Source organism: Cornus florida, unplaced genomic scaffold (assembly GCF_030987335.1).
Source record: "Cornus florida cultivar Cherokee Brave unplaced genomic scaffold, ASM3098733v1 CherokeeBrave_3.0.0_Hap2_Chr01, whole genome shotgun sequence".
In the NCBI taxonomy this organism is placed as follows: Eukaryota; Viridiplantae; Streptophyta; class Magnoliopsida; order Cornales; family Cornaceae; genus Cornus; species Cornus florida.
In genome coordinates this window covers 54,260,302-54,276,101 of record NW_026775571.1, presented here as the reverse complement: position 1 = coordinate 54,276,101, position 15,800 = coordinate 54,260,302, and the positions used below count along the sequence as shown (strand labels likewise).

Here is a 15,800-nt window from a genome sequence, read left to right as displayed (position 1 = left end):
GGATTTGAGGTTGTCGTGTTCGGTGGTCTATTGATCATCTTTCTTGTGAGTTTTGGAGCTCTGTGTGGATGTGTAAAAGTAATCGATGTCAGTTTTAAGCCAAGTATAGAATCCAAGGGTCTACGTGGTAGGGTGTTGTATGGTGAGCATCCACATAGGGTGGTGGGCATTGTGTGGTTAGTGACAATGGTGTGGGATTGCCTATTGACATCCGATGTCAAAGGCGATAAGGTTATGAGCTGGTAGTCTTTCAGGTTTTGTGCGATGTCCTCCCGGTAGAGAAAAGGTTGTGGGCCTCCTTCATAAGGAAGGTAGATTTCGAGGACGAAATCTCTTTAAGGAGGGTAGATTGCAATGTTTCCGATTTTTATCATTTTTCATTTTCTGGGATTTTTTTGATTTTGAGGGCATTTTCTCCTTTTCTCGTTTTGCGTGTCTAACACCGTGGGGTGTGCTGGTTGTGTTTAAGTGTTGGTTGGGGGCATTCCATTGAGTTCAGGACTCTTGAAAATGCAATGGTTGCCATTTTGGCATTTTTCTGTTTTTCAGGCCAGAAGTATTTTGGGTCCATTGTATTTCATACATAATTATTTTATGCATAATATCATGGTAATGTGTTAAATTGTGTAGTTGTAAATTAAATGGAATACATATATGTATATTAATCTAAAAATGTGGGATTTTATTTTAGTGGTGGGACCCACCACCACTTATATTTGACTTTGTTGCTAAGAGGCTATGTGAAGGCCTCACATTCTCTCTCTATCTCCCGACTCTCTCATTTCTCTCTTCTTTTTTCTTTTTTCTTTCACCATCTTCAATCTTTAATTTCTTTCCAACCATTGGGAATTTGTTGGTGCTGTTTGCGGCAAATCAAACAGCTCGTTGAGATCTACATTTTGATAGGAGCAAATCACACTTTTGGCCACCCATGGATTTTTGAAATTTTGGGCATAAATTGGGGGTTTCTGCATTCTTTTAGGTAGGGGTATTCTAATTCACAATTTTTTTGATTCTTTGTAAATTTTCTTCTCTAAAGTTAGTTCTATGCATGCTTAGTCTTAGTTATTTGAATGTGGTAGTTGTATTTAGTTGTGTTCATGGTGATAAGTAATGGGTAATTAATTGAGTCTATGTACTTAATTAATTTTTTATGATCAAAAGCATACTTAATATTAATAAGTTGTACGTTAAATGTTTACCCATTACCATGTAAATTTGAGATTTTTAGTTATGGAAATAAATATTTAGAATTTCTTCTCAAAATGTGAATATGATGTTAATGGAATGTTTAGAACTTAATTGTTGGTTTGGCATGTGAAAGCATGAGCTCATGCATGGAATTCATTAGGAAGAAATGGAGGAAAAGTGTTTCAAACACAAATGAAATCGTTTTGGGAAAAGTTTTGAAAAGTGTTTGTGAAAACCCAGATGCCTAGGAGGCGCCTAGTGGTCCATGGTGTTAGTGTGGTCTAGAGGGGCCTAGGGAGAGACCCTAGCATGGCTGAGCTACCTAGGCCCAGACGACGCCATGGAGGTGCCATGTGGTCGGGGAAAACTAGCCAATCCTCCTTTCGTGACGCCTTTGAGGTGCCTTGGTTGGATTGTACAGACTGTTTGGAAGTTAAAATGAAAATGTTTCGGATATTTGATCTGGGCTAAAAGAGCCCAACGTCTTGCTAGACACATTAAAGACTAGTGCTTCGTAGGGTTTACAACCCTATTCCTCCCTCATTTCTATTTTATCTTTCATTTCTTGCGACGTCTAGGTATATTTTGGGTTCATACACATGGCTAGGAACTGTGTTTGAGTATGCATGCACTTTCATTCTGAAATTAGGCATTTTGTGCCTATTCGATCGATCTCAAAAGAGGTTCGATCGATCAAACTTCATACCTGCATCCAATCACCTCTCTGTTCTATCGTGCGAACTTTATTTTCGATCGATCAAAATTTTCCTCAGATCGATTTAAGTTCTATACTTAGAAAAATTTTTGAACCCTGCATAAAACACCTCTCTATGCATCGTTCGAACTTATCTGTAAGTTTTTACCTGTTGGATCAATCAAAGTCTCTTCCAGATCGATCTTGGTGCGTTCCTTGTTCCCTGTTGACTTTGATTACATTTTGGTTTTTAAATTTCATAATTCAAAAATACAAAAAAAAAAAATTTAATATTTGTTTTATTTTAATGTATTTTATTTTACAATTTTCAAAATTCAAAAATAGTTTTCCTTTATTTAATTTTATTTTTATTTCAAACTACTTTCAAAAATACAAAAAGAATTTTGTTTTATTTTATTTTACTTTCATTTTATTTTAGCTTTAATTTTATGTTTATTCTTATTTCTAAAAATCCAAAAATATTTTTAATTTTTAATTTTCAAATATTCAAAAACTTTTAAAAATATTTGTCATTTTGCGAGGTTAGATCGATCTAAGTCCCTCTCAGATCAATCTATGTTCGATCGATCTCATCTTTTCCTGATCGATCGAACATGTTGGAGATCATTTTTAAAAATAAAACCCAGGGGTCATTTTGATCGATTTACCCATCGATCTCAAACCCTCATCTCTCCTTGCTGCTGCCACCTTCTTCCCAACCTTCGGCAAACTCTCCGACGACTTCTTCCAAGGTTCTAATCCCTTTCTCGCTTCGACTCGTCATCTCTCCTTCGTCTCCACTTATCTCCTCTAGATTTGGTAAGTTTTGACTTTTGTTGTTGAATTCGAGCTTTTTCTCTATATTTTGCACTTTCCATGTTAGATCTAAGTTTCAACGTTGATTTCGTTCTATTTTTTAAGCTTCGAGCATGTGTATATATATGTATATATATATTTTTGTACATATTTGATTTCGATTTAGATTTTGGGGGTCACGTGCCAAGATAAGTGACCATTGTTGAGTTGTTGATGTGTGAGGGGCCTATGAGCTTGCTCGGGAGACCCCCGTGTCATCCATGTCACAGATCTGTGACTTTTCAAATTTTTCACAGCAGTTTGATCGATTAATTTTTTCTCTGATCGATCAGAGAAAGATCAATCTCACTTAGTCCAGATCGATCCAATTTAGATCGATCTCATATTTTCATGATCGATCGAGCATCACAGATTTGCATATACACCTTATACACCATCTTTTGTGTTCCATGCTATCTTATTTATGCCCAATGCCTGTGTTTTCCACATTAGATGCATTCCATACTTATACTATTTAGTATGTTTCACTTAGTCACTGTTTATTTGGCCTCGTCATCACTTGCATAGATTCATGTAACTTATTCTGAATTGTCTATCTTACTTGACATAAATGTTTCTATATATTGTGCCTTAATTCTTTATTATCTGTTACTGACTTCAGTTGTAAGTGTTTCTTTTCTTTTTACAGACCATGGCTAGGGTAAAGACAGTTGCCCACAGACAGTATAGCCACAGATTCAGGCCCAGGATAAAGGAGCAGGTGGGACTTTCCCATGTTCAGGACCCAGTTCCAGAGCCAACTCCAGCTCAGTCCTCATCAGCTGACACCAGACTACAGTCTTCGGCTTCTGCATTATCTTCTTCAAATGAGGCTGAGCATATACCATCTCCTTTACCACCACCGGCACAGCCAGGCCAGGACCGAGACAGACCTATCCGAAGATACTCATGCCTTTTAGTGGCACATGAGTCGGTCTTTGATATTGCTTTCTTTTCCCGGTCGATCCTGACCCAGGCAACATTCGATGACATTGACCGGCGGGGCATCTCAGCTATTTTGGCCTCTATGACCTACCCAATTTACCCGCGGCTTGTTCGGTTGTTCTACCAGAACCTCTGGCCTGCCTCGAGTAACCTATTAGAGCTGCGGACTACTATAGATGGCCACCTCATCCGCATCACTGTTGAGTTATTGGCCACTTCCTCTCGATGCCCACATGTCTGCCCTCCCGGCCTTCATTATCCTATTCTCAGACGGCCATCTGATGCAGATATGGCCGTTGCTCTGACTGGCCACTACAGTGATGGTAAGACATTCGCCACGAGGACTTATCTGTCTGATGATCTTTGGTTCTTTGATTCGGTTTTGTACCGAAATGTATTTATGGCAGGTCATAAGATCCAAAGGCATTCAGACTTTTTGGCTGCCTTCTACGCATTATATACAGGCCACTGGATATCTATTCCGGCACTTTACTGGAGTGTCATGATAAAGCTTTATATGGACAACATCAGCAAGGCGAAGCCCAAGTGGGCTAAGTTCCTCCCATTTGCGCACCTTATCACTCAGATCCTCCGAGATCAGCACTACGCTTTCCATTTGGAGGAGCGCACTGAGTCAGGGGCTTGCCACTACAGTAAGAAGGATTGGAATAAGAGCTACAATGCTTTTATCTAGAGCTTAGAGGATGATGCTATCTTAGCAATTGAGGAGGCAGCTAAGTTAGAGGAGACAGAAATGGCAGCCGCAGCAGAGATGGCAGCCGCAGTAGAGCCAGCAGCAGTAGCAAATCTAGCAATAGCACCGACGACTGCAACACATATGGAAATAGACCTGGAGCAGCAGCCTCTAGAGGAGCTACAACATCACTCTCCTGCAAGGTCGCCAGTTCATTCTCAGGAGTACAATCAGGATGTACGTTAGTCTCCTGATCTAGTCATACCTGATACTCCAGCTCAGACACCTGGCCTAGGAGAATGTATCCAGACTTTAGAGGATACGGTAGTCTCTCTCCGAGTAGACATTTCTACTCTCCGTGCGGATGTCATTGCTGCGCTGCAAGGCATATCTAGAGATATCCGAGGATTGCGCCCTGCTCTCCCTACTTCATCTGCCTAATCTCTATTCTTCTTTATCATTCTTTATATATCTGTGATTTTAGACTGCTACTTTGATATGATTATTATATTTTTGCGGCCAGTCTGTTGGCCCAGACACTGTGATGTACTGTACATTATTTTTATTATTCTATGCATGCTATTTTTGGATGTCAACTCTTATATTGATACATTTATCTATGATTGACTCCATTTATCAGGTACATCCCATTGACTTCAGTGAGAGAGAGTGCTGCCCAAATTTTTCAGGACCACCCTTATTCCTCTCTCTTTACTTTATTTATTATCCCATTTACACTTGCCTGTCCACTATGCACTGTTATTATCCTTTTGTTAACTAATGAGTTTTATTCAAGTGCCATTTTTCAGGACCACAATCAATTCCAAGTTTGGGGGGGGTTATATCACCCACTTTGGATACTTATATCCTGGTCATTCTTTGCTCTAGTTGCACTGGTATACTCTTTCCTTTTGTTCTCTTCGCACATTGAGGATACTGTGCCATTTAAGTTTGGGGGTAATGCGTGTTTATTGCAGTATTTGCTTTAAATTTAAAATTTTGAGCATGACTTTTGTATTTGAGGGATTTTCTATGATTGGTCCACTTTAACTATGATTTTGATCTTTTGAGGACTATATTACTTAAAATTTAAAAAGTGTTTGACTTGAGAGTCTAATACTCCTTATATGCCTTGTGGATGCCATTTAGGAGTAAATTTTTCAAAAGATTGATATCTTGCTTGCACTTGTGGTTCACATCATCCTGATTTTGTGATTGTTTTGAGATTCACTCTAGGATTCTACACTAGCACAGGCGCATACTAGCATTCATTTGTTGGGTACATGCTTTGTTGATTATTGAATTGGTTATATCCCAATTGGGCTAGTAGTGCATTGAAAGCTTTCATTCTTGATAAAGGTAGATAACAACCCCTTTTCACTAAGTAGCCGGAATTCTAGCCTCATCAAGCATTGAATTTCTCGCACCGAAAGTTAGAGGGCCCAAACTCTAGGTTAATAATAACTTGATAAAAAAAATTAAAAAAATAAAAAATAAAAAAGAAGAAGAAGTTGCAAAAGCAATAAAAAGTGAGGACTTCTCCCAAAAGGTGAGAAGTGGGAAATGATTATATAGAGGTTGTTTTGATTTCTAGCCTAGTTGATTTGAGCTTGTAAGTCCTTAGCGGTGTTTGAATGCCTAATGCCCTAAAGTCGTCTGGTTTGGGAGTCATTGACCTAACGCTCGACCTCATTGATCGCTAGAAAGCTTAATAGATCAACACATTACACCATGCTTCCATCTTTGATCCTTAAGGATGCAAAAAAAAAAAAAAAAAAAAAAAAAAAAAATCAATTGAAAAGAATAAGCACCTAGATAAATAAAGCTTTAATAAAAGGTGCACTCTTTGTCTTGATGATCGGGACTAGATTTGTGTGCTAGTTTGTGGGTAAGGATGTGATTATTTCTTTAGTTGGCTTAGATAGCAACATATTTGATGCCGGTTCACTAAAAAAGGATTCTAGTGTTGTTTTGATTTGCATGATCATTTTCTTGATGTGTGGAGGATCGTATTTGCTTGCTAGATATTGAAATTTTGGGAGATCGCTTAGAAATTGTTGAAAAATTGCATACTTGAGGTAGTTTTCTCCCAATACTTGTTTGTGAGTATCATTTGTGAGAATAAGGTTAATGTTTGTGAGTATCATTTCTGGAAACCCTCACGAGACTTCACTGGTCCACTAGGAGTAACCTAGGGTTTAAAAGGCTTGTTGCATATGCTAAATGCAATTGTGTTCCCTACGAAAGTGGCGTTATCCATTTATTGCTTTCTAGTTCATAGTTATATAGTTGTTCATTTCATTTCTTTACTTCGTAGTTCATTGCTAGGGACTAGCAAATTTAAGTTTGGGGATGTGATGAGCACTGAAAAGTGCACATTTATACCCCTTAAGCTTGAACATTCTAGGACCTTTATCTATCTTACTTTCCCGTTTTAGACTAATTTTATGTTATTTCCCTTTTCAGGCACTTATCCCCAAAATAAGTCAATTTAGCTAAATTAGAGCATAAAAGAAGCAATCTCAAGCTTAATGGAAGAATGGAGCAAAGTGGAAGCAAAGTGGAAGCAAAGTGGTGGAAATCAGCAAACTTCGATCGATCAGGAATATTTTCGATCAATCTCACATTAATCGGTCTCACCTCACCAAGATGGATCAGACCCCTTGTCCTTAGCCTCAAAGAAATCCCATCTTTGATCGATCCAACTTTCTTCAGATCGATCGAACTTCCTTAATCTTATCCCCACCTACCACTTTTTTCTTTATCCCAAAATATCTCAGAGATTTATCGTATTCCAAAAAGGCACCGCCAAGGATGAATTGATCTCGCCAACATTCGATCGATGTCACCAAAGTTCGATCGATCTCACCACAGTTTGATCGATCGAACCCTTTCAAGTGCGAATTAAAACAGAGTCCAGCTCATTAAAAGTTAGCGCATGGTGCAATCATTGGAGGAGCCCTAGTGCACGAGTTAAAACCATTGGGTGTGACACTTGAGCTACCTATATAAGGATTTTGAGCCATTTTTACAAGGAGAACATATCATACTTTAGAGAATCAATCTTGAAGAGAAAAAGAGAGAAGAGATGCTAGAGACACACACCATTGGGGAGCTCTTCCATTCATCTAGGGTTTCCATCAAGAAGGAGATCATCCCTACTATGGAGATAGCCCTTGAGGGTTGGAGGACTACATCAATGAGTGGCTTATCTTTTTCGGGCTAGAGTTAGTCCTAAACATGCCTTTCAGACCTTGATATTGTATATTTTGAGTGGATTTGTCTTGTAATCTTGTCTTGACACTTGATTTATATATGAATCTTGTTTTTACAATGATTTGTGTTGCTTAATACTTCAAATTGATCATTTCATTCTATCCATATGTCTATGTATGTAATAACCAGGTCATTTTCCCTCTTTTCCTTTTTCTTAGATTTTTACGGATAAATTTTTTTTTCGTTGATTTTTCTTTTCCGGGGATGGTTACTTGTCACTTAGTGTCATCTCGAGCCCTCAGAAATGGTTTCCAAGACTCTTTCCCTTGGATTGACAATTTCCTTAAAGAACCGAGTTATTTCCATATTTTTCGTTTTTCGACATTATGCATTTTTCGTCCTTTTTTTCGTTTGTCACTTTGTTGGCATAACCTCATTTTTCATGTTCGGAGTTGAGTTTTGGCTTCATGTACCTTCATCCTAAGTGGTTTCCACAAAATACGTATCTTTACTTTTGTAAGAAAGTATTCTGGTTGTTCTTGGTGTCCATAGGGGCATGGATGCAAAGTTCTTCAGAAACATTTTTGTTTCTTAGGATGTTTTTCGTAAATATCTTTTGGAGATATTTTATTTCGGGGGTTTTTAAGAAAATATCTTTTAGAAGATATTTTCATTCTGGGTAGTTTTGTAGATATCCTTTTTTGTAGGGGCCATTACGCAATTAACGAAAGTTATTGCAAAATACCTCATTTTAAGCCTGGATCCTCGTGCAGGATTCATTTTCACCTTTCGTCAAGTCATAAACTCTTAGAATTTTCTCCCGGTCGTTTTCCCCAGTTTTAAGGATTTCTAACCCCCGTTGCCGCCGAACTTGTTTGAGGCATATCTCTCTACTTGTGACTCAATTTTTGACGCCGTTTCTTTCGTTGTTCATATTTTCTCATTTTGATTCTTTTTCGTTCATGGAGTTTTGCCGTTTGAGTGCTCCTGCTCAAATTCCACTTTTTCGGACCCGGCGAGGCTCTTTCAGAGCACTTTTAGGGTTTTACTATAAATAGGGAGTTATAAAATTAAAAAGTTATCTTCCCCTCTCTTCATGGAAGACCAGAAGCTGCCATGGCAGCCCATGGGGGGCTGCCACTCTTCTTTTCTCATTTTAACCTTCTTCCCTTAGGTATTTTGCCGTCGTGCCTGAGCGTTTGTCGTAGGCCTTGGCAAGGCGCACCTTTCCCCCTTATTAGAAGCTGATTCTGACCATTTTTGAGTACGGGTTTTGAGTTTGGATTTGGATTTTCATGGTGCCTCGAAGGTTAAAGATGCTTCCCTCGTAGTCCCCGACATAACCTAGGAGCATCGTCGGATTCGGAGCGTTTTCATTTCAGTGGGGATTTGTGATTTCATCACAAAATGAGGTAGGGGATGTTTTAGGTTTATATATGTGTTGTATTGATAGTTTTATAAGCATATACAACTTGTAAGCATGCCTTTGTATTAATTCTAGAATTTAATTTAATTATTTTTTATGTTTAACATTTAATTCTCATGGTTGTATATAGCTTAGAATTAAATTGCAGCATGCTATTAAATTAAGCCTTGATATGCTTGTTAACATATATTAAATTGGGAGGATTTGAATAAGTATTGCAACTTTTAATTAATCTCTTACTTGAATAAAAATTTAATTCACATGGTTGTAACTAGCATGGAATTAACTTATAATGTGATATTAAATTAGGCCTTAGTATGTTCTTTAACATATGTGAATTTGAGGACATTTGGAGTTGTTTTAAAATCTACTTATTCAAGTATATTCTTTAACATATGTGAATTTTAAGTGTTCTATTCACTTAATTGAATTTTTGACTTCATATTATTGATAAGTTTGGCATGTTCTATCATATATATTAAATAGAGAATATTTGAATAAGTTTTGAAAACTTTATTTGTTTATTTTCTTGGTATTAAGTTTAATTTACCTAGTTGTAACTAGTGTATAATTAGCTTGTAATATGATTTTAAAGTGGGTCTTGATATGTTCATTAACATACCTTGAATTGAGAATATTTGAATGAGCCTTGAATACTTTATTTAATTATTTTCTTGTATTAAGTTTAATTCACCTAGTGATGCCTAGTGTAGAATCAACTTGTAACATGAGATTAAGATAGGCCTTGATATGACTTTTGACATATATAATTTGTAGAATATTTGGAATTGCTTTGTAATCTTGAGAATTTAATTACTTAAGATAATTAAATTCCCTTTTATGCTTCCATTGAGGTAATTAGGCATTGATATTGTATTCTTACTTAATTTGTAGTTTGGAACTTGTTATATGGTTATATGATAGTATTCCATTAGTTGAAGTTATGATTTAACTTGTAAGTGTTCACATTTTACTTATATAACATTTAATATGCCATTGTAGCTTGATGGCCTAGGGCATGGCTTGTGTGTATTCCATGACTTGGTTGTGCGTGGTGATTGATTTTGATGCTTTGTGTATATGTGATATACTTGTTGTATAACTTGATAATTTTTGGAAAGCTTGTATGGACATTGAAAATTATTATGGCTAAGGCATGGCTTTAGTACGGGAGATGAAAGTTCCCTTTATTTCATATAATGCACACCGGTAACCCAAAATTAGTAATATAACGGTTTTATTCCGAGTTTAGTTGCGCACTAGGTAGTACCTTGCGGGCTAATAACCCGGAACCCCTTGCTTGGTCATTGAGATCTTATGTCCTTTGTCTTTCCGCAAATTGTTGATTTCGCATTCAATTTCTAGATATAATCGTGGATTACTTTTAACTTGTGTTTAGATGCATGATACTTCATTTCTTGCTTAGTATACTTGGATTTGTATACTTGTATGCCTTATATATAAAAAAATGCTTAGTATACTTCGATTTGTATACTTGTATGCCATGTATGTCAACATTGCTTAGTATACTTAGAAATGTATACTTAAATATACATGTTGCATTTTCATTTCAATGACATTTAATTTGTATCCTATGTAACTTTTGACTTCATGAAATATTATGAAAATATTGAAAAATGGCAAGTCATTGGCTCACCATGTTTGCATCGGGTGTGGGAATTCCATTTTTATTCTTTCATAAGGTCTCATTAATCATGCATGAAGTGTGGCCAAGGGTCAAACGGTAATTTGAAATCATTTTATAATATTAAGTTTCAAAATTCCATCTTCATGTGCATTTTTGCCCTTTTTGGCCATCGAGGGGTCGAATTTTGCATCGAGTCTTCTCGAGAGCCGCGGACCATCCCCGCACGCTTAAAATCATTTAATATGTTTGCATGCATAATCGTTTTAGCTTAGAAATGCATTTAGGGTCAAATGAACACTTGGTGCAAAGTTGCATTTTCCACGTTTTTTGCCCTTTTCTGATCTAGGGGCATTCTGGGTATTTACAGTATGTTTTTTCATTTTCTTCCACGATACCGGGTAGAAAACGTGATTTCAGGGGAGGTTTCTTCTTCATATTTTTCCAGAAAATGTCGTTAACGGCCCCGTTTTTGCTCTCTGCTCTGGCAAATTTCAAAAAAAAAAAACATGTAGCAACTTTTTGTTTTAACCTTCTTGGTCTAGACTGATCTAGGGCATTTCGGGAATTTCCTTTGAAAAATAAATTCCGGTTTTGACATGGTCACATATAAAACGTGATTTTAGGAGGGTTTCTTCACAACATTTTTGTAGAAAATGTCGTCTCGGACTCGAAAACCTCGCTTCAAATCTGTTTTCCTATGCGCACCTGCACTATTTGAAAAAGTCTGTTGTAAGGGCATTTTGGGAATTTTACGTTAAAAATAAAATTTTCTTTTGACATGGTCAGCTTGGAAAAATTATTTTTAGGGGAGTTTCTTCTTCCTGTTTTTCCATAAAACACCATTTAGTACCTCAAAACAGCATGCGAACTTCAACATTTTGTTCAAGTTACTATTCATTGCTGTCAAAACACTATTCACGGCCTCAGTGACGTCATAACTTTGTTTTGACTTTTCTCTTCCATTCAGACTCCGAATCAAATGATTCTTGAGTCTAACTTGATTAATTTTTTGCTGTTTTTCCAATGGTGTGCTCGGTAGCACCCAGATTTTGCTAAAAATTAATATTTTGCCCTTGAGGCTAAACTTGTCCGAGTTTTCTTTTTTTTTTTTTAAAAAAAAAAAAAAAAAAAAAAAAAAAAAATTGCTTCTTCTATACTTTCTTATGAGTTTCATGACTTCCTATGAAGTCACGGATGTGTCTTGGGAATGATGTACATTTTCAAAGACGTTGCTTCTATATAAAAGACTATTTTGCCCTTGGGCGTCGGTTCTCGTGGAGTTCTGTGGCCTTATGAAAGGTTACTTTGGTGTCCTAGGGATGTTGTATATCCCTAGAGACTTTTTGATTTTTTTTGCTTTTTGTTTTCGCTTCCGCATTTCAGATCCGTTATCGGGTCAAACTATAGTTCATCACTGGACACACAGCCTTGAAAAACTAGGGCCGTTACAATATATGCTAGAATAGATGTTCATGTGTTTATTTCTAGTTTTTGTGTTATTGATGCGTGTCTATTTGTGTTGATGCTATGATTTAGAGATTGTTAATGCATGGTACTTAATAGAATACTCTTGTGGTTTATTTGATGATTCATGCTCATTTCTTGATGGATTGTGCCTCTCCCTTAACTTAATTAGTTTAATTTTCATGTCCTTAGATTAGTTGTAGTGTAGATGCATTACTTTCCTAGATGAGAGGACAATCCATGCTTGTTATTTGATGTTCCATACTTATGAATGCAAGTTGTATATTTCTCTAACCATTTGATATGTTTAGATTGTGAACTTAAAGGAAGGATTAATGACTTGATTTGATATATTGTGCTATTCATTAGGTTATTTAGACAACGTATACTTAATTGGTCATCCATACTTGTTGATTCAATAAAAAACACGCACTTAAGTTGCAACACATGTTTCTCCTCATCTATTATACATTGATTGTCTAGAAAGGTGATATTTAGTGGTAACTCTGAGTCCCAAGATCTCTCCCTCTTGTTATCTCTATCTTTCATTTACTATTGCTTGATTTGCATTGAACTTGTTTAATTTAGTGTGTAGCTTAATCAACCAACCATCTCACATTTTGATCACTCGACCTACTAATTCGACTTTGTTTCCATATTAACATAGCTTCCATTTCCCTTGGAACAATCCCTATTCACCCTAACTACGTTAATAGTATTGGTGATAGTGGCTCTTATAAATTTAAACTTGACCACTTAATACGTTTTAGCTTGTTAGTTCACAGCGACATCACGTAACATGTAACACGAGATAAAAAAATAATAATATAAAAATAAATAAATAAAAATCCAAAAAAATTTGGGACATTAGAACATTCCAAGGTTATCTTAGTTGGTCAACATAGCCAATGCCAATTTAATTTCTCCTCATCAATATATATACGTTTTAGGAACTCCATTAAAGAAAATTTAAGTCTGCAATAATTTTTAAAAAAATATCATGTAATCTTAAAATCGTCAAAACAACCAATAAACGTTTTAGGTTACTTATCTTTAGTTCAAAAGCCTTTTGCAGTTGCTGACTGGGTTGACCAGCGCATTCTAGTCAACATGCTTTTTCACCGATTGGCAACATGTTTCTTTGCTACATCCGCCTAACCCAAACTCAGTCACGTCCCTACAGACTCATTAGATTGAAAGACAGAGATGATGGCAACTAGCACGGTCAAATTTCAGGCTCCAAGTGAAACCAGTTATGACCGTAACACCGAACTAAAAGCCTTTGATGATACAAAATCTGGTGTCAAGGGACTTGTAGATGCTGGTGTTACAAAGATCCCACCAATATTTATCAATCACAAACATGCCCAACCTCACCAAAAACCTTATACTCAGCTTGGCGACTTCTCGGGAACCAAACAAGGTACTATTCCAGTTATTGATCTTGATGGTGTTCATAGAGATGCAACCAAACGCAGAGAGATCATTGGAGAAGTTTTGGAGGCTTGTGAGAAGTGGGGTTTCTTTCAGATTGTCAATCATGGAATTCCGGCGTGTGTTTTGGATGAGATGATAGATGGGATACGCAGATTTCATGAGCAAGACACTGAGGAGAAGAAAAAATGGTACACAAGGGATGTCAAGAGAAAAGTGATGTTTGCGTCCAATTTTCTTCTGTATACTTCGCCGGCTGCTGATTGGAGGGACACCATTTCTTGCTCTATGGCTCCCAATCCTCCGGATCGTGATGAATTACCTGAGATATGCAGGTATGTGATCAAGATTGCTATTTCGATAGAATTAGTTGACTTAAAATGAAATAAAATTGTATTTACTGGAGGGAATTATTGGGAATCTTACAAGATCGATTCCTTCTTTTTTCTTTAACAGATTGTCAAAACTTTTAGAAATTCCTATTTATTTGTTATGAAATCGATCATAGATCAATTTCTCCTTTTATTTTGGAGTATTGAATAATTCCTTGGTGTTAAAGCTGTATAGGCTGACCAAATCTTGGATTGATTGGGATGACAGCAATTCAACCACAAATTTATTCTAATTGATAATATTAATCCAAATCTCTCAAAAATAGCAAACTTGATCCTCCCTCTATTTTTTTTTTTTTCCCCTGAAATAAATAATTATTCCAATTGAACCTTCTCTTATATCATGGAATATACCAGAGAGAAATTATACCTAATAAAAATAAAATTTTGTAATTGGGACATGTTTTTGTTAAATTCCCCTTAAGGAAAAATAGTACAAACAAGTATATAAAAATTTATCAATTTAAAATATGCACTTGTAAGTTTTATTAAGCATCATCTGCCACAAGGGTGGTCTCACTGTGAGCCCCCTTTGTCCGCACAAAACCATGATGTGGTTTTGCAGCATTTTTGTTCCAAGACTTATTACACGATATTGTCTAGTAGCAATTGTTTCATTTAGAACTGTCTATGTGATGTATTTTGAACAACTTGCAGTGATATAATGATTGATTACTCAAAGCAAGTGATGAGATTGGGGGACACAGTCTTTGAACTAATATCGGAGGCCCTTGGACTCAACCCCAACCATTTGAAGGACATGGATTGCGCCAAGCAACTTTACCTTTTCGGCCATTATTACCCTGCGTGTCCTGAACCAGAATTAACTTTGGGTGGTAGAAGCCACTCTGACGGTAACTTCCTCACCATACTTCTACAAGACCAGATAGGTGGCCTCCAAGTTCATCATGAGAATCAGTGGGTTGATGTACCCCCGATGCGTGGAGCTCTAGTAGTAAACATTGGAGATCTTTTGCAGGTAAGTCTATGGTATACTAAATTTGCCAGTTTCTTGATAGACAAAGTTGCTTACAAAAAAAAATAGGTAAGAAATGAATCACATTGATTAATTTTCTTCATTTCTGGTTTTGGGCAGCTCGTCAGTAATGACAAGGTTAAGAGTGTGTATCATAGAGTATTGGCGAGAGATGTAGGGCCAAGAATTTCAGTGGCATCCTTTTTCTTACCATTCTGGAGAGGAAATTCCTCGAGAGTTTATGGACCGATCAAGGAATTAATATCAGAGGAAAGCCCCCAAATCTACCATGAAACCTCTATAAAAGACTATCAGTCTCACTACACCTCGAAAGGGCATGATGGAGTGAGTTCATTGCTGCATCTGAAGTTGTGAAGTTGGCCCTATAATATGGGAACTAACTCCCACGTGGCTTGTGGAAAATAATATATATATATATATTTTTTTTACCAGTCTTTGAACCTTGACCTGAGACTTGGGAGTTGAGATTCAAAGTCACTAAGACAAAGGTAGATCGGTATGTAGCTTGTCGAATTGGTGATGTTTTGTTTGGTGTTGAAAACAATTTACTTGTTTAAACAATGTCCTGCTTTTTTACCATGCGTATCTGCTATGCGGAATAAAGAGTTGCTTTTATAATTCGAATGTTGTTCATATCAGAATCAATTAGGTTAATATGGACTTCAAATTTCTAATTTAAAGGCTTACTCGATTCGCAGGTAAACCTATAATGGTGGAGTTTCTAGAACTTGGCTATAGCCCTGCTAAGTGGCGGCAGACGCCCCCACTGAATTATTTTATTTATTTATGTTGCATATCGGCTTTCTCTAACTCTCTTGTTTTTCTTGCTATCTGTCGCCATGCA

The 15,800-nt window shown here is 36.7% G+C and overlaps 1 protein-coding gene across 1 annotated transcript; it reads left to right on the top strand.

Annotated features, from left to right (window-relative positions):
• The first annotated feature begins 13,207 nt into the window (after positions 1–13,207).
• On the top strand, positions 13,208–15,574 carry LOC132297261 (1-aminocyclopropane-1-carboxylate oxidase homolog 1-like). Its single transcript, XM_059794905.1, has 3 exons — positions 13,208–13,902; positions 14,617–14,938; positions 15,056–15,574. Exons 1-3 carry the CDS (start codon positions 13,340–13,342, stop codon positions 15,308–15,310), a joined length of 1,140 nt encoding a protein of 379 aa, XP_059650888.1. The 5' UTR covers positions 13,208–13,339; the 3' UTR covers positions 15,311–15,574.
• The last annotated feature ends 226 nt before the right edge of the window (positions 15,575–15,800 follow it).

Bases quoted from the DNA above. Each gene is read 5' to 3' on its own strand.
- LOC132297261 (XM_059794905.1), top strand. From the start codon at position 13,340: ATGATGGCAACTAGCACGGTCAAATTTCAGGCTCCAAGTGAAACCAGT. The intron at 13,903-14,616 runs GTATGTGATCAA...AACAACTTGCAG, and splicing joins GAATTACCTGAGATATGCAG to TGATATAATGATTGATTACT. The intron at 14,939-15,055 runs GTAAGTCTATGG...GGTTTTGGGCAG, and splicing joins ACATTGGAGATCTTTTGCAG to CTCGTCAGTAATGACAAGGT.